At 36.2% G+C, this 23,570-nt stretch overlaps 1 protein-coding gene across 1 annotated transcript in view; it reads left to right on the top strand.

The window, feature by feature from the left end:
- Positions 1–23,570, top strand: part of kcnh5a (potassium voltage-gated channel, subfamily H (eag-related), member 5a) — a 72,755-nt gene that overhangs the window by 38,710 nt on the left and 10,475 nt on the right. Inside the window, exons 9-11 of the mRNA XM_043236194.1 lie at positions 9,592–9,791; positions 12,627–12,879; positions 15,422–15,618. Of these exons, the coding sequence (XP_043092129.1) occupies positions 9,592–9,791; positions 12,627–12,879; positions 15,422–15,618 (650 nt within the window). The remainder of the gene's footprint in view (positions 1–9,591; positions 9,792–12,626; positions 12,880–15,421; positions 15,619–23,570) is intronic.

Below are 23,570 nucleotides of genomic sequence, written 5' to 3'. Positions count from 1 at the left end.
TGTGTTAAAGCATCTATCCCTGTTGGGCTGATGCTGGAACTGAGCCGATTTTATTCCTCCAAGCACAAGAGCATTACATTAACTTACAATTACTGACTCATCTGGGTCATCGCCTCATAAGAGCTGAAAAATGACTGAATCGTATCAGAAAGACTGTTGGGTTAATTCACTAAACACTTGCATCAATTTATTGCTGCATTTCAGCACAAAAACATGGATTTTATTCACTTACTACTCATATTCCAACTTAATTAGGCGGCAGTGTTACCCATGAGGGAATTTTTCATGCATGCAGATACATGCAGTAAATCAATATCAGTCAAACCAATGAAATATTACAGCGTGGTAGGTTTTATTATCATATTGTTTTTGCTGGTAATTATGCTAGCATAAACACATTTCCTTTCTCCAATATTCTGAAGTCATCTTGATAATTAACAGCTCATTATAATCTCTTGCCAACCCAACATTTGTTACTGTAGTAAACAAAAGAAACAATGTGTACGGTAATGGAGCGCTAACCTCCACTCCTTGATTATGGCAGATTTCTAAATGATCAGTCTTTCTCTTTTTGTTACGTGATTTGCATAATTCCTTTACTGAGCCAGTGCGTTCTTCACCTATGAAGTAAATAAAGCTTATGTGACTTTCATTTATTTACACGGAAATACGGAACTGAAAGTGACAAGCCTGTATGATGACCTGACCGTGACCGTGCACTAAACAAGCTTATTACGTTGCTTAACACTGTTATGTAAAACAACACAAGATATTGTGTGTTCTTGGTTTTCGTTGCGCTTTAGGGAAAATGTATTCTATAAATGTGATTCTAGCTATTTTTGTATATATATGTGCTCGATCAAATCTCCGTTAACCTCTGCCTTCCAGACGGACCTTCTGAGCATTACTTGCAGACGTGTGCGCAGCAACTCCTATCTCCTGTTGAATAAATCATGCTCAGGGAGATCTCTGGATGATGACTCATCAATCTAAAAGAATGCTAATATAATCCTCATTAATGAGTCACGTCATTCTGACAGTTTCACCCGTCTCTAGATCAGCAGTCTTACGTCTGTACATCTGGTGAGAGGAGTGCAGCATGTTTCAATCAGTCAGAGTTTTGCTTCCATGTTCACGTCAATGTTTAATGTCGAACAGTTTTCCAGTGATGATTTATAAACAGAAAAATATCTCTCATCACACACTTCTTTTCTTTAAAGAGAGCATGTTTTAATATAATTTTTGAAGATTTTTTTGAACATCTTCATTAAGTGGGAGAGTTTGATCTGAGAGTGGTCTTCTCGTTCTCCCCTTGGTATTTCATTTCCATCTATGCCTGGTGGGGTTTTATGGATGGTTTGATTGGTATGTATGGTGGTTATTACTCTCATTGAAGCAGTAACAACGGCTTGTATTTGTTTTTGCTGATGGCACAAATAGCGATCAAAGGAGCTCACTCAGCTGCATTGGTAGTGTCGGAATAGTTCTTCCTTTTATTTGACCTTTTGTGTCGTGTTAGGCGCAGCTATAAATAAATGTAATGCTTGACTTTCTGTGCTTTTAAGGCATTATTGAATAATATTCAATCAATCAAGTATTTTGCTTTTTTCTCTGAAATGTGTATGCATAGATTCATGGTGTTTCAGGGAGAGCAATTTTTGGCATGTTGGTAAGTAGGTTAGTAAATAGATATTGGAGATAGACACTTAGGTAGATAGTTAAATAGATGGATGGCAGGCAGTTAAAGAGATTAGGTCAAGAGTTTTAACTAGGTACATGCAATGCACGAGATTGTGCAATTTGATTTGATGGTTACTGGAACAAAATGTGGAATTAAATGTTAAGGATTACAAAGGGGGTTATATTTTAGTATTTTATGTTAAATGCAAGGATATGTTGAATAATATTAATGTGTTGCTTTGTCTGTTTTTGATGTACACATTGCCTCCTGCTTTTGATTAGTTAATTTGTTAGAATTTTAGAAAAGTAATCAAATGTAATGACTTATTTAGAAGTAATTAAAATAGTTAGTCTACTTAAAATTACATTTTGCTAACACTTTAGAATAGGTAATACTTGTTAACTATTAACTACGACTCTTCCCTTAATAAATTCATACTTCGCGGCTTATTATTAGTTAATAATGTAGTTGTTAAGTTTAAGTATTGAGTTTTAGGGATGTACAATAAAGTCATGTAGAGTAAGGCATTGATAAGCACTACTAAATGGTAATTGAATGTAATTTGATAATGGTAATATGCATGCTAATAAGCAACTAATAGGTGTAACCATAAAAAAAAAGTGTTACCTAAGTTTTAAATAGTAACTTGCAATCTGTAACATATTCAGTTTGCAAAGTAACCTTTTTAAAACTGTACATACCAGAGATAGACAGACAGACAGACACTAGATCAGAGATGTTCAGGTGAGTTTATTTTTTTTTAACAAGACTCATAGATCAACTATCCCCTGCAAACAATATGTGTTATTGTTTGTGTGGGCGAATTTAGCAGATGTGTGTTTGCTTTAGGGAGTGATGTGTCAGCAAACAGTGAAAACACATTCATTTGTTCTGAAAAAATATGGACAGCCTTATATAGCTCTATATATCAGAACATACATGTACACCACTATAGCTGTGTGAACGAATAGCACGTCAGCCATCATCTCTGCTCTATGATTCTGACAGATCCCCTCTCATAGGAAGCAGCACCAGGGTGGTGACGATTATATTATTCAACCGACCGGCCGAGGTCAGCCTAAAAAAGATTGGCAGACTCTGTGGTGTCACAAAAGCTTATCAATTGCATGTGTTATTAAGCCTTGCCAATTTAAACATTCAAAAGATTTTAAAGTATTCAAGCACAAGATGCGAAACAACTCAAGTGAGTACTCATGCAGAGAGCTGCCTCTCACAACAAATACAAATTGCCCGTTTAAACGTACAAACACACAGCCTTTGAACAACAAATTGAGTTTTGCCTCTTGTTGCGCTTGAACCAAAAAATACATACACAATTATGTCCAATTATGTGCCTTGGCAAGTATTCTTTAAAACAACTGATGGTTATGTAAACAGTTGAGAAATCAGATTTTTATCATTACATTTGATGTATTGTCTCTTAATGTGACCGCGCTTAACAGCTAGCTGCTGTTGGTGTCCTTAATGTTAATACGAGAAATCTGAATAGAAAGAAAATCACTCACTGATATTCATTAGTTTTGACAAGAATTGATCTAAATTTCATTTTGACTAATTTTGACAGTGAAGACTATGCATTGATCTCTGTACCTGGATACCTACAAAGTGGAAAAAATTATACTTTGTTTTATTTGTATCTCTGTTCTTTTTATTAATTGTGCTGATTACACAGTTTCATACGGGGGCCAGCAGGTGCTACGGCCCTGAGTAGCACTGAGGGATAAAACTCAGAGACACTGCATGAGGGTTTTCCTCAAATTGTGGATTTAATTGGTCTCCTTTGGTCAAAATTGCATGCTCATTACTGCCTAAAGTGCAGCACATGGCCCTATTAGCATTGTGCCCTTGAGCAAAGTATTTAACACTAGAGGGACTATCCCTGCTTTTGTTTTACTTTTGATCAATTGCTTCTGATCAATAAGGTTTTAACAGATGACATTTTAAATTTGACCTTTAATCAATACCCATTAAGGGTTAACTTAACATAATCAAATTAGTATTAGTCGTTTATAGAGAGTGAAAATGTTTTTTTTTAGCTTAGGTAAAAAAATCTAAATTTCAGCAAATTTTCATTTTTGGTCAAACAATTCCATTTAATACTCATAAGCTCTGCCAGGAGCACACTAAACATGCTCGTGATTTGCAAAAGTCAGGGGTGCTATGAATTCTTGGAAACTAGAACAGTTAAACCAGTTATTTTAATGATAATAAAATTTATTCTCCATAAAGTAGTTAATTCTTGAATTTGATGTCGGTATAGTGAATGTGCAAACTCCTGGCTTTCAGCATCTGTTTGCTTGGGTACAGTTTTACCTGATCAAGCTGTGATGAGGTGAGGTTCCCAAAGCCTTCATATACACTTCAAAGAAGCACAGACTCTGAGACAGACTATGCTGATGAAGGACATCACACCTTCTTTTTGTTCAGAACTTCAACGGAAAATAAGGCCTCAGAAGCACTAGATGCTACAATTGTGCTCTAAAAAATATACTGTATATAAGATGTTTACGTGGCATACATAATCCATAATATTTCCAACCTGGTCTCATGTGCCTCTGTGCACTTTTTGTGCAACACCAATTTTACATTTTATTATGTTGATATAGATATGTATTGCGGCGGTTCAAAGTTCAAATACAGTATCTGTGAAGTTAAAAGTTAATGCTCTAACATGTTGGAAATACGGCCCTACACCAAATCCGACCCTAAACCTATACCAGATAGTGTTAACAAATGCAAAACTGATATAGAAATGCATTTGTTGATACAACCGTGCCATTTCAGATTCCTTTTACACAGATTTGCTTTGCCGAACCGTAGTCACACGAGATTTAAACTGGAGCTCCTCGCCTCTCAAGTACATCTCTGTACTCTGTGAGCTACCGAACAAACCTATCGTCTATGAAAACCCATAGATATGAGGCTGGACACCATCAGTTTTCAAATATCCCAGCATATTAATATAGTTTGAAGTCATAACATGATATTCTTTAAGTAATTGTGTGAAAATGACTCTTTATTAATCGAAACTCTGTAAATTTGTGTGAAATGAAATGAAAGGTATTGGAGTTTTACTACCTCTAGTGTTCATTTCCTTTGAAAAATGCCGTAATTTAAACTTGTTGGTGCGTGTTTCGTGTCTAAAAAGTGCACCCAGGTACATTTATGCCATGAGACCAGGTAAAATTTTTCCACATACAAAACAGTCACATCATTGGTGCCATGGTAGATGCAGGTAAATAGAATTCACCATCCAGTGGAAAACAAAGCACTAGTGTTTATTTTTCCTAGTACTAAATAATACATCGTCTTACATATCCAAATAGGATGCCCTCATTACCAACAGTACACTACGGTCTCTCAATACATCACAAACATTGCGCAGACAATGTTTTCCTGTGCATGAAAGTTTTGGCCAGAGGAGGAATTGAATAGCAAGCTTGACTACACAGTACATTTGCGTTCCTCTGCATGCATCTCAGAGCTCACAGGCCCACTTCTCACGCGTAACAAAATCAAGCCGCTGTGGAGCTCTGGTACTCAGCCCTGCACAATCATCTGTACTTACATGTATTAAGTCATCGCCTCCTAATCTTGTTAATATTGTCCTACATTGCTGCGCTTATTATTTTGGGATGTGTTCAACACAATTACGCGTGCTGGGCTTGTGTGGACTCTGCGGGGTTGCATCTCACGACTTTGTGCCACCGGGCAGCACAGCTCACTGGAGCAGCGCATGAGTCAGCCCTGTAAATATTTAATAAGAGCTTGGATATTGAGCAGTGGAGCTATTACAAGGGATTCGCTTTGTAGTGCTGTCATCGCTCTTAATATCACTGTCACATCCTAGAGATTGTCACCTCTTCAATGCGGCGATGAATCATTCATTTGATGCTCGGAGTAAAGGCGCTCTAAGGGATCGTTCTGAGTCTTTTTGCAAAGATGACTGTATGAAAGATACGGATTTGAATGAATCAAAAGCGTTGCTATTAACACCTGCCGGAACAGTCTGTTACTCTGACCCAGATGCCTTTGGGAATCGCTGTGCCGAGTGTAGATCCTTTACTGTGCTTGTTATTCAAAAGGACAGTAATTGTGATTCAGCACTGAAAAAAAAACATGTTCTGCTGCCCATTGAAATATCCTTAAAGGAAAATAAAACATTTGCTGAAAATGTACTCACCCTCATGCCATTCAAGATGTAGATTTTGGATCAATTTTGCATGCAGCGAATGAGTGCCAGTCCAAATAGCAGATAAAAACATTACTGCAATTCACTAGTAATCCACATGACTCTATCATTTAACGTCTTGTGAAGCGAAAAACCTTCATGTTTGAAATAGACAAATGAGCAGAGGCTGAGATCTTAGATGACTTGAGGGTGAGCAAACTTTCAGCAAACTTTAGGTGCACTATTCCAAAAGATATTTGGACTTGAGCAAGAAATACAATATGAGGTCTAGTTTTCATAAAAAAACTAAAAATACCAAATGTAAGTACCAAAAATAAAAAAGCTGTCATTAATATTTTATTGTCATATGCTATAATGTTGATGGAGCTTTTGTATAATTTGTTCTTGCTTTTGGTGCAGAGAATTAATTAGCAAAAGATACCTTTATGTTGTTTAATTAAACATGACCCCTATCATCCCATAGATCTGAGATATGTTTAAATACAATATTTCTTGTTGATCATTAGTGGCACTAAAAATACATGTCTATATAAATGTTTATTTTATTTTTAGGTACTTTATTTAACAGTTTTCATTTTTTTATAAATATAAAATTGTCAGTTATTTTAAAATCTTACAAAACCCTGCAGTTCCATCATCAACGTCGAGGGTGAGTCTTTAATAAACTTTATTGTCTTATCTGAGCTGCTCCAGGCCTGGGACGACATTTTTATAAGCGGACCTTCTACATGCAGTATCTTTCTGAATACAGTAAAATGGCACAATCCAAGCTTCTTCCACTGTGCATGAATCATTTTACTGTAATTGCAAAGGGCAAGGTTGACTATTTCCTCCTCCTGTATGCAGCGGATGAGAGATCCAGTCCAATCGAAAATCCTCTCCAGTCCGGTACCACTCTTTCTTATTTCATTAGCCGTCATCAAAAGTGCATCTGCAAGGCCTTTGTTATTCCCATTACCTCCCCATAAAAAGGCATCAAATTGGCTATTACCCTGACCTAATGAGAAAATGTCTGCTTCAGTGGAGGAGAGAAGACATTTATGAAAACGATGGTGCCAGAAATGACGATGAGCAATGATGTCTGGCCATTCTTTGCCTCCATCAATCAACATTTATTCAACACCCATAGGGATATAATATTCCCCTCTCATGAGAGGACCACCCACTATCATGTCTCCAGTAGATTTGATTAGGCCATGAATGTGAAGTAATGCAGAACTGATGGAGCATGATGCTCCTGAGGATCAAGTAAGACTACAGAGGCAGTGCTAGAAGCTAAAGAGATCATTTCATAATTTCACATGCATCCTCTCCACTCCAAATCATATCATATTTGCTTATGGACACTTTTCCACATCCATGGTCCCCATCCGCTTTTGCTGTGGGGGAAAAAGGTTGAATATTCTGCTAATTTCAACAAATGCATTATTTTTATTTAGTTTTTATTTCCATTTATTTTCGATTTGTTTATTTATTTGTCTAGTATTTTTAGTTTTTATATTTTGGGCCTGCAAAACTTGCTTCCAGTGTCAAGGATGTTTAACAGGATTAGATAAGATTAGAATTACTTTCTACAATGAAAAAAGTAGTATTTTAATGCTGCTTTTTTTGGCATTTTCACGTTTTTGAAACATATATTCTACATTAAAACATGGGGTCAATTGATTTTTTTCCCCTTGTTTTTAAAAGTCACTTATGCTCACCAAGGCTGGAAGTAATCAAAAATCCACATATATATAACAATCAAACAAACGCTAATATTGTGAAATATTTGTGCAATTTATAATAGGTTTTGTTTTATTGTAATATATTTTATGGGAGTAATATATGTTTATTTGCACGCTCATGAATGTATTTTTTTAGTTGGTACCAATTGAATGCATTTTTCAAGTTTGAGTAAAAAAGACTTGCCGATGCCAAACTTTTGAATGGTATAATATCAAATAAGAATAAAAATATTCCCAATTATGCTTACATGTCTTTAGTTCATCTTTTTCCAAAATGTTCGGTTTTTACTCGTATAGTCTAACACAGTAAAATTCTCTGTTTTGTTAGCTCAGCTTCTTCTACCTTATCGTGTGCTTGCATGACCTTTATACTAACGGTGAACTCAGTCGTTGAAAAACTAACCTCATCAATTACCTGTAAACTCTGACTAATCCTTTGATTACTCACTAAACGCATGTCTCACGTACGTTGTCGACTGTATCGTATTTGTAATTGTTTTGCAATTACCTCTATGAAACTGCTTTGTTTGCCTGTTGGTTTTCATTCAGATGGTGTGGGTTGGCTCGTAATCATCTTATGCGCATACATTTCTAGACTACCAGACAAGTTTAAAATATGTCTCAGTTGATGACTTTTTATTGGGCTCGTACATATTGATTACACTAGTAAAAACAGGCAGACGACTGACACACGAATGAATCATTGGCCCAAAATTGATCTGCGTCACTGGTATCTCGGCTAGAAATGAATTGCTGCATCAGAGTGCAGACGCTATTATCATCACTCAGCCTGCGTTCACTCGCATGGGCAGTTAATTAATGCTTTGGTTTGCATAGACCGTTAATGTTGATGAAGCTCCCGCTGGTCTTTGGCGTGCGTGTCAAAAGAGGGTGAATGCGAGGATGATTGGTGCACAGACCCCGGCTCTGTTCTCTGAATGACTGGGCTCTTGTCAATCACTGATGTGATTTGAAGTGCATTACCCCTCACCTCTCGCTTTCCACTGGAATCTCACCTCTCCGCTGATGCTGTTCATCCTTTTCCGTCTGAGCCTTTTTCCTGTCCGCCCTCTCAGAACATACTGGTAACAAAATAACAATAGATTTCAGAAACTATTTTGGTCTGCGTTTCCATGGAAACGCTCGGGTGTAAGTTGGGATAGGATTAGGGGGATATTGCCAATGTTTGCTGGCAAATATATATTATCAGACTAAAAAGCTACATAGCTGGCTGTTGCTTGGAATGGAATTTATGTGAATACTTGAAACGCTGTATGATGTTTGGGAGATTTCATTCATTTGATTAAATCAGGTTTCTATATTAGAATAGACTTCTTTGTATTTTTCTTACTTTATCATTTTCATGAAATATTACATCTCGCATCAGCTTAAAAATATATATGTACATAGAAAAGGATCTCACAAAAAATGTTCAGCTATCACAGTTTAAGCTATAAATATTGTTCAAATTTACTACATTGCCTTGCGTTTCAATATGTTTTAAAATTTTAGCTTAAATTTAGAAAAGTGAAGAATTATTGATAATGCATTATTTGTGTAAAACATTCACATAGGTTTTATCTAAAAACATTTAATGAAAAACAGTTGATGAGAGTTTTCATGCAGAATCTTGTTTCTAACAGATTTTACTCTGCTTATAGAAGATGCGATAAAAGCTATATTAGTGGGATTTAATGCATGAGAAAGTTTAAATAGCTGATTTCAGTTTCAGAAGACACTAGCACCAAAGCCCATATGAAGCTCTCCTCAGTGAATATCAACCCCTATTTCTCTTCAGATATTTCTATACACTCTCACTTCAGTCTAGGCTTTGATTTTTATATATATATATATATATATATATATATATATATATATATATATATATATATATATATATATATATATATATATATATATATATATACAGTATATAGCAGCTTTCTAAAGTGACCCTCTCTGATTTGCAGCTCTTCTGTACGCCACCATCTTTGGAAACGTGACCACCATCTTTCAGCAGATGTATACGAACACCAATCGCTACCATGAGATGTTGAACAATGTGAGAGACTTCCTGAAGCTCTATCAGGTGCCTAAAGGACTGAGCGAGAGAGTGATGGACTACATTGTGTCCACATGGGCCATGACCAAAGGCATAGACACAGAGAAGGTGGGTAAACCTGCAGCACATTCGTGGAAAGCCCCAATAAGGGAAATGTATTGGATAATTGGGATATTTTATTTTGGATCTAATATCATGTAACTATAAGAACTGGGGGGACATTTTAACTCTTTTTATACAATAGTGACATTATTTATGAAGATTTGTTTCTGCAAACATGAGCATCATGGCTGCTTTCATCAGTATTTGTTGTTTTGCAAAAGACACATTTTGAAAATACAAGCACTTAATATTTTTTATTTAGCTACGCGAGGCTTAGGTTGTGCTTTTGATTTCGGAAGGCTTTGTTTAATCACTTTTCTTTAATCATTTTAGTTTTCTCATCTGTCTTTCTGATCAAGACATTTGGATGTAAGTAGTGAAATCCCAAATGCTGAACTAAAGAGAATTTTTTTTCTGATGGATGCTATCCTTCTGTGAGAAATGTCAAACTTAAAATAAGAGAAAAGCAGGCCATCTTTTTTGTATAAGTGCCTCTCCATCAAGACCTTTTGTATTTCATTCTAAAAGAGGAATGGGAAATTGCATAATATCCCAGGAGACATCAACCCTCAGGGAATGTAGTAGATCTATTCAACCTCAAATTTAGACTTCTCATAACAGTGTGGGGTGAGAAATCCTCTCCATTTATTGATGTATGGCACTGGACATAATAGGCAAATTTAAACATTCTTATAAAGACAGCAGAGATGGACAAAAATCTGTACCTGTCATGACTTTTCATTTATAAATTGAGCAGAGCATGATCCAAAAGTCTATATATTTGTTATACACGCATATAACATTGTTCATTTGCATTATTTATTATCAAGACATGAGCAGCAGATCAGAATTGGAATATGGCCTTGTACAGGTAATGAAGGCACAAAGTGTAATTGGTTTTTGCGGTTGTAATTGCATTCTGGTGAAGTGAAGTTGAGTGCATTAGATCTTTTCCATGCACAGAACGGCCTACATGCTTGTGCTTCTGTGTAAAATGGAAACATTAGCTTGTGAAAGCACCCAGCACATGTCAAACTTTTTATGGGCACTTAATGATGTAATATTAATGCCATAACCCCATATGCACTGACACACAAGTACTATGCATATTTAAATCTACACACATAGTTTTTTGGCCAGCTCTACATTGAAATAATATTAGTATACATATTTTTTATTATATGACTTAGTTGCAGCATTCTTCAAAGAAAATACAGATATGGGGCCAGTTTTACTAAACAGGGCAAATTAACGCAATTCCAAAACAGAGCCAGGGGGTGTGAAAATTTCTGTAGGTGATTTACTAACAATGTACAATTACATGACTTTTAGTTGAGGGTTCTAAGTCGTCTATAATTTCCTGAAGTAAATTAAAATATAGCATGGCTTGGCAACGATATGTTTGGATAATGTGTTTTTTCTGGCATTTTAAATTAATGAATATGCATGGAAACCACATGCCCTCAGTTCTCTGCAGTGTCTCATCCTAGCAACAATTACTGCAGCCATTTCAAGCGAAAAATTGTTTAAGACATGCTTCTTTTAGCTGTTAATTAATGCTACAAATACCAGTAATTTGACAAACGCATATGTTAGTAAATCTCGTTGTGGGATAAATTTGAATTTCCCATAAATTTTGTGTCTGAAAGGGAAACTCCTACAAGTGAGAATAAGACTTCTTGAGATATTCAATAAGGTCAGGTGCAAAAATAACTGTGTCCATGCCTTTTCAGCGCAATTTTTTCTCTGTGCCTTTAGTAAATCCTGATTAACGGCAAAAGATGGTTATTAATTGATGGATTCAATGGCAAAAAAAGAAAAACATTTTAAGAGAGAGCCTATATGTGTCATCTGAAATTTGGGTCATTTTTTTAATATACAGTATTAATATATGACTATATAAATATGACTTAATACATTACATAAACCACTATTTGATATAATTGGACTTTATTATTGCTAAAATCTAATTTATTTAGCATGATGCAAAGACTTGATTCCCTGTTATTTAATCAATACTGAGGCCCTCAGCTAATGAGACACTTAATAAGCGGCTATATTTGGTTCCTTATTGGAATCAATAAACAGTAAAAAAAACTATGATTAACAGACATAATCAGTTCTAATCATCTTTGGTTATTAAAGATAACATTTAATTGTAAATCACTAGTGTCAAAGGCAGCTAATCATAGTATGCTAATACCTTTACAGTATGAACATTATTGAATATTTTTTGTAATAACCTCAGGATCTTCGCCTCAGTTTTAACTCTCACTGTAGACTGCACACAAATAAAATATTTCGAAATTTATTTTTCCAAATATGACCAGCAACTAAACATGTTTCAGTTTGACTTCTTTTTTCTATCTAGCCTAAGTAATGAAGCACAGCAAGGCTAAATAAACCCATTTCTTACTAATGCAATTCTGTGCTCTAGCCTATCATTTTAATAAAATGATGTACTCCACGTTATTGCATTGCTTTCTGTAATATTTGATTCTGATTGGTTTATCGAGATCACAAACCACTCATTGCTCCATTGTCTTTTTCTCACAAATGTAAAACATTTTATTACATTAATATTCAGTGTCTGTCTGTCTGTTTGTTTGTTTGTTTATTTATTTATTCACTGTATGATTTTACAAATATTTTCTACAGATTATTTGACCTCACATGCATATACTTAGAAGCTGTGTAATTTTAGTCTATAATATTTAACTGCAGGTACTAAATAGAACAAATGAATTCAGGTTTTATGACAAGAAGAGTTTCATTAAACTATGTACATACTGCTAGGAGAATGTGTCATTAAGACATGACTTTCCTTGCTGTGCTCGCTAGGTTCTGTCCATCTGTCCTAAGGACATGCGTGCAGACATCTGTGTGCACCTCAACCGCCAGGTGTTCAACGAGCACCCTGCCTTCCGGCTGGCCAGTGACGGCTGTCTGCGCTCTTTGGCGGTGGAGTTCCAAACCACACACTGCGCTCCGGGAGATCTCATCTTCCACGCAGGGGAGAGCGTGGACACTCTTTGCTTTGTGGTTTCTGGATCGCTGGAGGTCATTCAGGATGATGAGGTTATTGCCATTTTAGGTGAGTTAAATCATTCTTACCACACAAAAAAAATGTCAAGCAAGACCTCAGGGGTTAGTTGTCACATAGGGAAGTCATCACAAGGGCTATATCTCAAGTTACTATACGATTTGGTACTGAAAATCCAAATACACAAATGTATGTTGATTTGAAACACCTAGTTTAAACAGCAAATTCGGTTTACTATTATTTTTTCTTTTTGTTAATCTTTCATTTTTATCAGTTTTAGTCATTTCAGTATATTTTAAATTTAATTTACATTTTTAAGTATATAAGCTTTTAGATATTATTTTTATTTGAACTTTGTCAGTCAATAAAAATAATTTCTACTAGTCTTCATTTTGTTAATAGTTTATCATTATGACAACTTACCCCATATATTGTGACACCATACCCCATTGAAGTTACAAGAAATCAGCTGTATGTTCAATAAACTGTATCTTTCTTCTTAGCCAATAATGTTGAAAATGTTCAATAGCTTTTAACAGGTTTTGAACATTTAGTCTTTAAGACCTCCATATATGTGCCTGTGCAAAAAGTAACCTTTAAAAATAAACTATTCACTGAATAAAATATTCACTGGCATGAAACATGCGACAGTATCCAAAATATTCAGTTTTTAAGCAGCCTGAATATACAGAGCCCTGCTTTATTTCAATATATACTTAGCTTCCGCTTTTAATATTTTCTGCACAACATCCCTCATTCTCATTAAAATCAAGAAAGCCCAATGCTGCACAATTAGCCAGTTTGTACTACAGTAATACTTAAGAGCTCTGCAGGTTTTTCCTGAGGGCACACCGCAGCTCCAAAACATTTTAAGCTTCGGATAAGCGCAGAAAAATAACAAACTTATAAAGGGGCGCAATACTAATGCAGTGGATCCTAAAAGCTGGATTTCTCACAGGATCTTGCACAGTGAACTCGCTACCGTCCATTCTCCAAAGTAACATAAAAACCCACAGTCTGCTCCTTGTGTTATAGGTAGCATTTGTTACTCTGTCCACGCCGTCTCCTTATCCTCCAGTAATGGAACTGTGGGGACCCATTTTCTGTCCATTGATTGTTGAGTCTTTTGTTTCAAAGGGATGTTCACTGATAGTTCACACACTCTCCAGTGCAGCCAGTGCTCTAACAATGACCAGATTTGTTGTCAAGAGAAAAAGGGATATTTTTAAGCACAAATGCAAACTGCTCTTGTGAAAGATGAGTAAGTCTTGGCTCGTAAAGCTCTTGTTAAAAATGGACAAAACAATAACTATCCTGACATTGTTGATCTGTCCAATTGTGTACAGCTTTATTTTTTCATTCGTCTCTGCAAAAAAAAGGACAGTTGCTACCTCCTTATTTAACTCTGAGCCTGGAACCAATTCCACAATGAACAATAAAAACAAGAGAACAATTTTTGTTTTGATGAACACGTGCACATTCAGGCCTGCTTTGAGATTATTTCTTGATCTCTTCATCTCTCGAGTCTTGCTGATGTACCACTGCCACAAGAATGTGACGTGCCCTTCAGTGACTCGTGTGTAACTGCAAACGACATGACATTAGACCTTATGAGGCACTGAAGAGAGGAAGTTAACGTCTCTTCTCTCTAATGGGGATTTGGATCAGATGCTCTTTTGCTTTAATGATTATGAAATGAAATAAGATGCGAACGCTGTGAGTTAATTAGCCCCAAGGCGTTTACTTGAACCCACCAGACTAAACCTGCTGGGCTCCTAATGATGCCCCTCATCAAAAGCACTGAACACTGGGTACTTTGTACAGATCCTCTCCTGAGTGTGGTGTGTGAACTTAGAAGATACTGTACCTATGTCATACTGTAGTAAGATGCATGGCAGCTTGTTTCTGCCATGGGATAAGAAACAAATACAAAAGATAATTGGGCCTTTTTATCCCACAAGTCTGAACTGTGGGATATACAGTTTTGATATACAAACTCAAAATTCTGATTTAGTTTTATTCAGAATTCTGACTCTTCTTTTCTTCAGAATTTTACTCTTTTAACTGTGAATGTCTTCAAGCCACAACACAAGACAAACAGGCTGCTTAAATTATTAAAATTGAAGTATTAAAATGTTACTGAGTGTCCTAAAGACAAATACAGTCACCTTAAATAATACTAAAGAATTATACTAAAAAATACAAAAAAAATAATATTTCCATGTTCTTACTGATGGACACTTCTATTACCAGCAGCAACCTCCACCAAACATTTCCAATAATTGCAGAGCAGACCTGCACAAAGGTCTGATGCAAACTCAGAATGTATGACACTTTCATTATATGACAAGGTAGCTCTGACAGCTCCTTCAATCTTGGGTATTGGCAGACTGTTTCAGCATTAATAATAATAATAATAGTTGCTTCTTGAGTAGCAAATCAGCACATTAGAATGACTTCTGAAGGATCATGTGACACTGAAATAATGACTCAAGTATGATTAATTGCAGAAATCCAGGCAAATCCAAAGGGTGTTTCTCCTGCAACTTTATTTCTGATATTGTTTCAAACTACACCCTGTCTCCTGTCGCAGGTAAGGGTGACGTGTTTGGTGATGTGTTCTGGAAGGAATCAACACTGGCTCATGCCTGTGCTAACGTGAGGGCTTTGACATACTGCGACCTGCATGTCATCCGGAGGGATGCGTTACTCAAAGTGCTGGAGTTCTACACGGCCTTTGCCAACTCCTTCTCCCGAAACCTCATCCTCACCTGCAACCTCCGCAAGCGGGTAAGCGCTACTTACTTGTTATCACCAAAAATCACATTCTAATGGCTACAGACTTTTGCTGAATCCCTTCTAAAATGCCTTGGAGAATAGAACTCAAACACAATCGCCCACTTTTTCTCAAATCTTGGTCCAAGAAGGCTTTTTTTTCCCAAATCCTGACATTTAAAAAGCCTGAATAAAACCAACCAGCTTTAAGACGAATTACATGATGATAAACTTCTATTTGAAGAAAAATGGACAGTATATAAAAACTAGATACAAAATAAATGCTTTATGAGTGAAATAAACAACAATTTTGCTTTTTTTTTTTTCTTTTTCTTTTTTCTTTTTTTTTTCCTCTTATATATATATATATATATATATATATATATATATATATATATATATATATATATATATATATATTTTTTTTTTTTTTTTTGTTTAAGAGATTCTAGCACATCCTGGTGCACTTTGACCTGAATGTGTGTTGTGAAGTCCTGCTGTGTGCTGTGTTGGCATGAGTTCAGAGCTCTGTTGTGGCTTTCAGACATGACCTCACATTCCTTAAATACATAAATGATTCATTCTGACAGACCGCCCATGGAGAACTTTGGGTCTCTTGACAAAAGAAAGACCCTGTGCACTCACAACACAATTAGAAGACCTCAGCTGTGCACTTTACTGCCATTGCGTTACATAATTAGTGAGCATTGTGTAAAACTATATTTAGATGCAAAGATTTCCTCTCTTGCTCTAATCTATATTATTGAGGATAAGAAGCACTGAAATTAGGTATGCTAATGTAATTTATAAATAATGAGGGAAGGGAGATCCTTCTTATATGCCTTCAAGTAAACAAAATAAATGACTAAATTCTTTCATAGAGCTGCTGGACTTCTTGGACACAGACAGGAATCAGTGAGCCGTGATATTAATTTATTTCCTCTGGCCACAGCAAAAAAGGACCTGTCTAATGAGAGGATACTTTGCTGAGGGCACAAATTAATTGATTTAAAGGTTTATGGTTCTTCATGGTCTCTGAGTAACTTTGAGTTCTTGAATTTTGCATGCAGTTGATTCGTATAGCTCGGGATATGTCTTTCATTAGCAGACTACATGCTTTCACTCCTAATGAAAATTATTTTTGCGTTATTACTTTTGGTTTTCAATGCACATACTGCGATTTTACTTTTGATTATTATTTGAATATGCTATCTTAGACTTTAGACCCATCATTTATATTAGACTTGAGAAGCATCGTTTATAGCGACCAGGCTGAGGTGAAAATAGTGTGAAGTGTTTTAAGGGCATTGGTGGTTTCTTTGTCGGTGGAGTGACAGAGGCCGCCCCATCACCCCGCTGTGCTCAGTCAACTGGGTAACGCTACTGATGGGCCGGCTTTACTGAGGAGAAACGGCCCCCCGCAGCGCACACTCTGAATAAAGCATGAGTCAAATCAGCAGGAATACACGCACACGCACACACACCGACCAACTAACACACACCACACACATTTATGATGCATGATAATAAGAAGTGCAGCCTCCTACTAATATCATTACGTTATTGTCATCTCATCTTCACCCTACACACAACATGACAAATGTTGATCAGAAATTTCAATTTGCACTTATGCCATATAAAATATATAATATAAAATCCATATACAATTGCATTGAACTATTTAATGATATCTGAATAATATTAATATTTTCATATTAATTAATCAGAAGTCTCTTATGCTATAAAGCTACACTTATATAATCAAAAACAGTACAAATGAATGTGAAATATTAGAATATTAGCAGTGTAAATAAATTTTTTATTGTAATTTTTATTTTAAAATGTCATTTAATACTGCGATGACAAAACTGAATTTTCATCAGCCATTGCGTCAGATGATAATATTAGTCACTCTAAACTAGTGACTTTATTTTTTTTCACTGAGCTCATCACAATGCATTCTGGGAATGGGAGAAGGATATTTGTGATGGCTAAAAAGAGGTGTTTTAGGAGGTGGCGTTATTATAAAAATAAAAGATTCACAGCCCAAGTTCTCACACTTTCTTTAAAGGCTTCTTCAGCTGTCCTTCAGACTCCCTCATTATGGCTTATCTCTGCTGGTCAATGTCTGAACGTCTCACTGAGGTCCTGATTGTAAGGGAAAAAGCTCAGTGAAAGCCCTGTAAATATCTCTGAGGCAAAGGTCACTCTAAAAGAGCCGTAGAGCCTCAGGCCTTTGGCCACTAGTGTGTTAGTGAGTGATTTTTTTCCACGGCTTTACATTGAGTCATGGATTAGCTTTACGGTGTGCTTTGTAAAGAACTGTTCCTGTGAACTTTCTCTTTTTTCAGAGTAGATCACATTAAGCTCTGTGGAACTGACGAGCTTTGATGGTTTGATATTGACAGACATTGTTTGGCAGTGTTAAAGGAAAGGTCTGACTTTTATCTATCCAGTTTCGAGGCCACGTGTTCAGTAGACGATCCCTTTGCTAGATCAGCAGACAGTGCAAGCCGATCTCAAACAAATACTCCAGCATTACCCACTGGGCTCACAACTGTTTGTCTTTGGCTGCTGATTAGTGTCAGATCTGAGTCTTTTTTTTGCCTGAGCTGATTCATCTAGGCAGCAAACGCAAAGAGGAAGCAGAATCCTCCATACCTGCCACGCTTTCCTCATAACAAGATTTGCAAGGCCTTTGGAAGGCTGCAAACCCCTGCCAATAAGGTGGGCGAAGCAACTTTATCATCCCCTCCGTTGCCAACAGGACAGGCAGAGAGATGCTCTCTCAGCAACAAGAGTAAGATTCATACAGAAATCATCAGAACACAGTGTGTCCTCACAGAAAATAAGCCGTGCTTAATAGAACAGCTCAGTTGTGTCCCACAGTGAATCCTTTCAAGAATTTGCGGTGTTTGAATTTTTCATTTGTGGATCTTTGACATCCTTGAACGTTTGGTTTTCTGTGATACAGTTTATACTGTTGTTGCAAATTCTGACAATTTGTCCTGTTGGATGACATCGATAGGGTTTTGTCAAATTTGAAAAGAATTTGGTGCTAGTATTGGAAGCGTGTCAGTATGAATGTGTATGTACTGTACTGTTTAAAGGTTTGGGATTAGTAAAATTGACAGTGAAGACTTTTAAATTGTTAGGAAAGATTTGATCTTTTGAATTTTCTGTTCAATTTTCAGAATCAACATATAAAAAATTGTTTGTTGAGCAGAAAATAAATATGAAAATGATTTTTGAAGGATCGTGTGACACTGAAGACTAGAATAATGATGTTGAAAATCACAGAAATAATGAATGAAGATAAAACTTGTGCCCCTTTTTTTGGATTTTTGAAAAGTATTTTTTATGCGGTGTTGTTATAGTTTCTCAAAAGAAAGAGCTGTCTCTGAATCATTGAAACCAGTCATTTTGCATTTTGAGGTCAATATGAAAAATTCGCATTTTGCCCACCTACTTCTTGGTCTTTTGGCGTTGATCTAAATGAAAATGCAAATTCATTCTTTGCCACTAGGTGCTGCTTTTGGAGCGTTAAAAGCTCACAAACACTGCTTTAAATGAAATTGACCAATCACTGAAGGGGTTTGGAAAACATTATTGCCGAATGAATTGTTTGGGAGTTGTTGAGCAAATAAGTTAAAAATAAATGCATATTATAAGAAACTTTTAATGTTTTCTGAAAGTAAGTTACAGTAAGTGCATATATGGCCTTTTCAAAGACAAGCAGTATAGTAAGTGCACAGGAAAAAAACTGATGTTAGGGTGTGTGCATGTCTGACTGTGTGCATACAGTACATGGGTATCTAAAAACATGACAATATTCAAGTATTAGTTCATTTTGAGAGATTGTGTGGAAGAGAAGTGGACAACTGTATCCCAAAGGAGGCAAGACACATTTTTTCCATTTGTCTTTGGTAAATAATGAATAGAAACAATTACAGCTGCTCCGTCTCATTGCCAGAAGGCAATATTGAGGTACTGCATTTGTACAAATTCTTCCTGGAATCTGGGGAGGACACGTTCAGAAATTTTATGTAAACAATGAGACTGGTTAATCTTATGCTGCAGGCTGTTTCAGTTCTTAAAGCTCTGTTGATACGTTTGAAAAGCAGATAAGTAGATCACTATAATATTTTCTATGGCCACTGTGGACATTATCGATAAAAATAGTAACTCTAATGGGCCATATGCCTTCTCTTACAGAATTACTTCAGGGATACATCTAAACTTCAAAGGCAATATCTCGGTGTACCGGAATTACTTTGAAAGTTACTTCAGATTATGGTCTGTGAAGTTTGTGAAGACATTAAATAAATTCAGTAATCCTGAACATTAAGGTACATATAGTAGATGATATCTGAAACTTGGTATAGTGAACATGAAAAGCAGTGCAAAAGTTATTTTTACTTGGACTTTTCACCTAAATTTTCTTAATCAAACTTGCACTTGAAATGTGTAAAATACCTTTTTAGACAACGTTTTAGACAACTCCTGGCTGATTTTCTTCTTTGAAATTTATTTCACCTGATTGTTATTAAACCTGTGCTGATCTGGAAATTTTCCTTTTAGACTAGTTGAGGTTGGCTGGCAAGTCTGTGGGCAGAGGAAGTCAGGTGCTTTAATCATGAATTGATTAAATGCAGCTTTTTGGCTCCAAGAGCAAAGGCCAAGATAGCTATTGATCCCCGAACAGAGCCTCTAATTTTATGGCTTGCAAAATGGCCTCGGCTCCCTGTATCCTGTAGATGTACTTTGACAGGAAGCATTATAGGTGAGTGAAAAGAGGCACTCGAATGTCTGAATGCCAAAAAATGGGTGTGATCGTCTGAAAGGGACTATCATAGTCCTGACTTTGAAGTAGTGGGCAATAATCTGCTGATTGGCCGTCCGTGATTGGAAAGTGCTGAGCGGGGCGTTCCCGAGCTGCCTCAGCATTGGGATGGAAGGGGGGGAGTGGACCCTGTCTCTGGCAGATCTTCAGCATCTCGCTATACTTAAAGTAGCAAAGCGGAGGAGTGTTGAATGGGAGGGGGGCTGCGAAGGAAGGATAAATGCTTGCCAGATCCCATTAATCTACACTGTTGGATTTTGCTGTGTTTGGAAGACTCAGTGCACTTTTGTTTCAATTCCCTGTGCTACACCCATTTGCTCTGCAGAAAATCATCTGAATTTTTCAAAACTCAGGGACACATTTCAGATCTCCTACACTGATTATGGTAGTTGTTTTACACCCAAACACAACTAATAGAGCAATACCAACAATAAAAACCACTTCCCTTGTAGGTAGTTTATTTTATTTCCATGCAGTGTATGGTTTATTTTCAACCCTTACAGAATAATAGACTTTTTGTGTGTGTTGTGCTTAAAGCAGAAGTGTTCAGTCCAAAATGTATTTCCATTCCTGCTTTAACACCAACCCAAGCTTGTTAGAAAAGCTTTACTCCCTACATTTCAGAAAAAACAAAAAAAACATACATATACACACCCACCATTTTTGCTCCTTTTTATACAAATTATGATATCGATATTTGATACAAGTGTCAAGAGAGCTCAAAGCCTTAAGGAAGCTAAAACGGCATGGCTGCTTCAGCAAATAAGTTTTCATCTCACGTCTGCTTTTGTTAACATTATCCGTTAGGTTTAGGTTTCAGTGTGGGTGGTATGTTAATTTTAAATGCAATAGAGGACATTTCATTTCTGAACTGCCATAATATGTGCAAGATAAAACACTGCCACAGTCACATTTGGGAGAATATTAAACATGCTATTTAGTTCCACACACTGGATAGTTCACTTTTAAACTACTGTAAAACATGTTACAAGCAATGCAACATAAGGGTTTTAATTCAGCCCACATCTGCAATGGAGAAAAACAATAGCGCCTTTTGAGGATTTGTCATCAGCAAACTGTACCAAAATGCTCTGTACCTTAAGCAAGAAATTTCAGGTTTTGCCAAAATCCTGGCAAAATCACACATGTCCAATCAGTCTGGGTTGTCTAACACAGATTCCTGTAATTTTCGACTGAGCCTGAATACATTCTTTGTGTTTGATTGAGCTGGAGGGAAACCTCTGTATGAGTAATAATAAATAATAAATAAGCTTAAGGCCCAATTGCATCTCTCGGTTATTAGACGTTTCTATAATTTTCAAGACCACTGGAGTATTCTTCTTGTTTATTTGTTTTTATATAGACATTTTAGTGGGACTGTTCAGTAAATCTAGTATCTAAATGAGAACCAGAATCAAAATTAGGGCTTTACACCACTTATCTAGACTTGCATCCCCAGTCCACAGATACCTAATTTATATTCAGCTGCAAATGGATGTAGTTTCAACAGTTTTTAACAAAACTAAAGCTTCAACAGCTGTATAAAAGACCGCAGAGACTGGAAGTCTTTTAACAGCTGCTGTTACTACACCTCAGCGGGGCTAATGTGAGTCATTTGAATAATTTCAAACCAAGCACAGAAATAAACCTTGTGAGTTGATTATCATATAATATACAAAAAATAATCTCTGCACCTGGGTATAATATGATTCCTAACCTTTCCGAACCATGTCACAATGCAAACCAGAACAAAGGCAAATGCTTCTCAAAAAGTGTCAACAGTCATGCTGTACATTTTACTTTGATTCATTTTCCAATGCTGGTTGTGCTTATTGCTTAATATAGAATGATAAACACTCGACACATTTATGGTAATTACTTTTGCTGGGGCTTTGCGGCAAGACTACTACATGAGTCTGAAAGCAGAACTCTTCAGCTGCTGATGGCAGCTGTCTTCTGCGGGACACTGAACTCCATCAAGACGCTCTCAGTCGCATAGCACGGTCTTGTGTTGTTTCCAACAGTGCCGCGCAGCATTTTTCATCACTACTTGATGGATGTCTAAAATATAAAAACAAAGAGAAGCCTAAAACAGGCCTGTAGCTGACCTAAGACGTGAAACCTGGCCCAAGAATACATGTGTCACGAGAGAACACATGTTTTATGAGAGAACACAAATATCTTTGCGAGAGAATGCAAAAAGTTTGCGAGAGAATGCAGGGGAACACATTTTTCCCACTCAACCAAATTTTTTTCCTTCACCATGTCCCTTAAAGGGCTCCGTAATAACTGTGCCTGGCTTTTAATGTGGGTTTATGAATTTATATTTTTAATCAAGAACAACCTTACTTCTATTTATTTATTTATTTATTTATTTTGTAGCTTAATCTTCAATAACCAATTTGAATAAAAGTAAATATGTAAATCTAATCAGTAGACAAAACGAGGATTTATTTGTTTTGTTTATCTCAATGAATTCCAGTACTGTATTTTTTTTTTTTTTTGAAAAGGAAGAGGCATTCATAAAACCTGAATGAGAAGAAATGGATTTTTGTATGGTAAAGTATTTTTCTCATGATCCACCTCATCCCCGGGGATGTAACTGTTACCGTTGCCACTGTCTGTCACTCAGTCCCTGTCAGAGCATGTTACGCTCCATGCGGCTCTTGTCACGAGTGATGAAAGTGTCGTCTCATTCCTTTCATGTATTTATCAAAGTCAGGCAATGTCCAATGGGAATAAACAAGACTGTGAGAACGTTTCTTTAGAAAGTAGGCCTCTTTTCTTGTTTAGCTAAATGTATATATTAAAGAAACAGGTGTTTAAGAGTTTAACTTAACAGACAGCTTAATGCATGTCGCATTAGAACCAATTGGTAATTTGACTAATAAGAGAGAGCATCTTTAACTGTCTAGACAAATGAATCACGTGAATAATGTCTCAAATTTACATCGAAAGGAAAACCTCAACAAAATTCAAAACCCAAATACTCACTTGATTTTATAAGTTTACGTACATATCCTTTTTACTTAAATTATAATGAAAAAATGCCATCCTACTATGTATAAGTAGGCAAATATATTTAGCATACTTGAAGGGACTTTAAAGAGGAAAAATGATAAAG

This window comes from Puntigrus tetrazona, chromosome 4, assembly GCF_018831695.1.
Source record: "Puntigrus tetrazona isolate hp1 chromosome 4, ASM1883169v1, whole genome shotgun sequence".
NCBI lineage: Eukaryota > Metazoa > Chordata > Actinopteri > Cypriniformes > Cyprinidae > Puntigrus > Puntigrus tetrazona.
The sequence above is the reverse complement of the archived record's forward strand: the minus strand, read 5'-3'. Positions and strand labels throughout refer to the sequence as shown.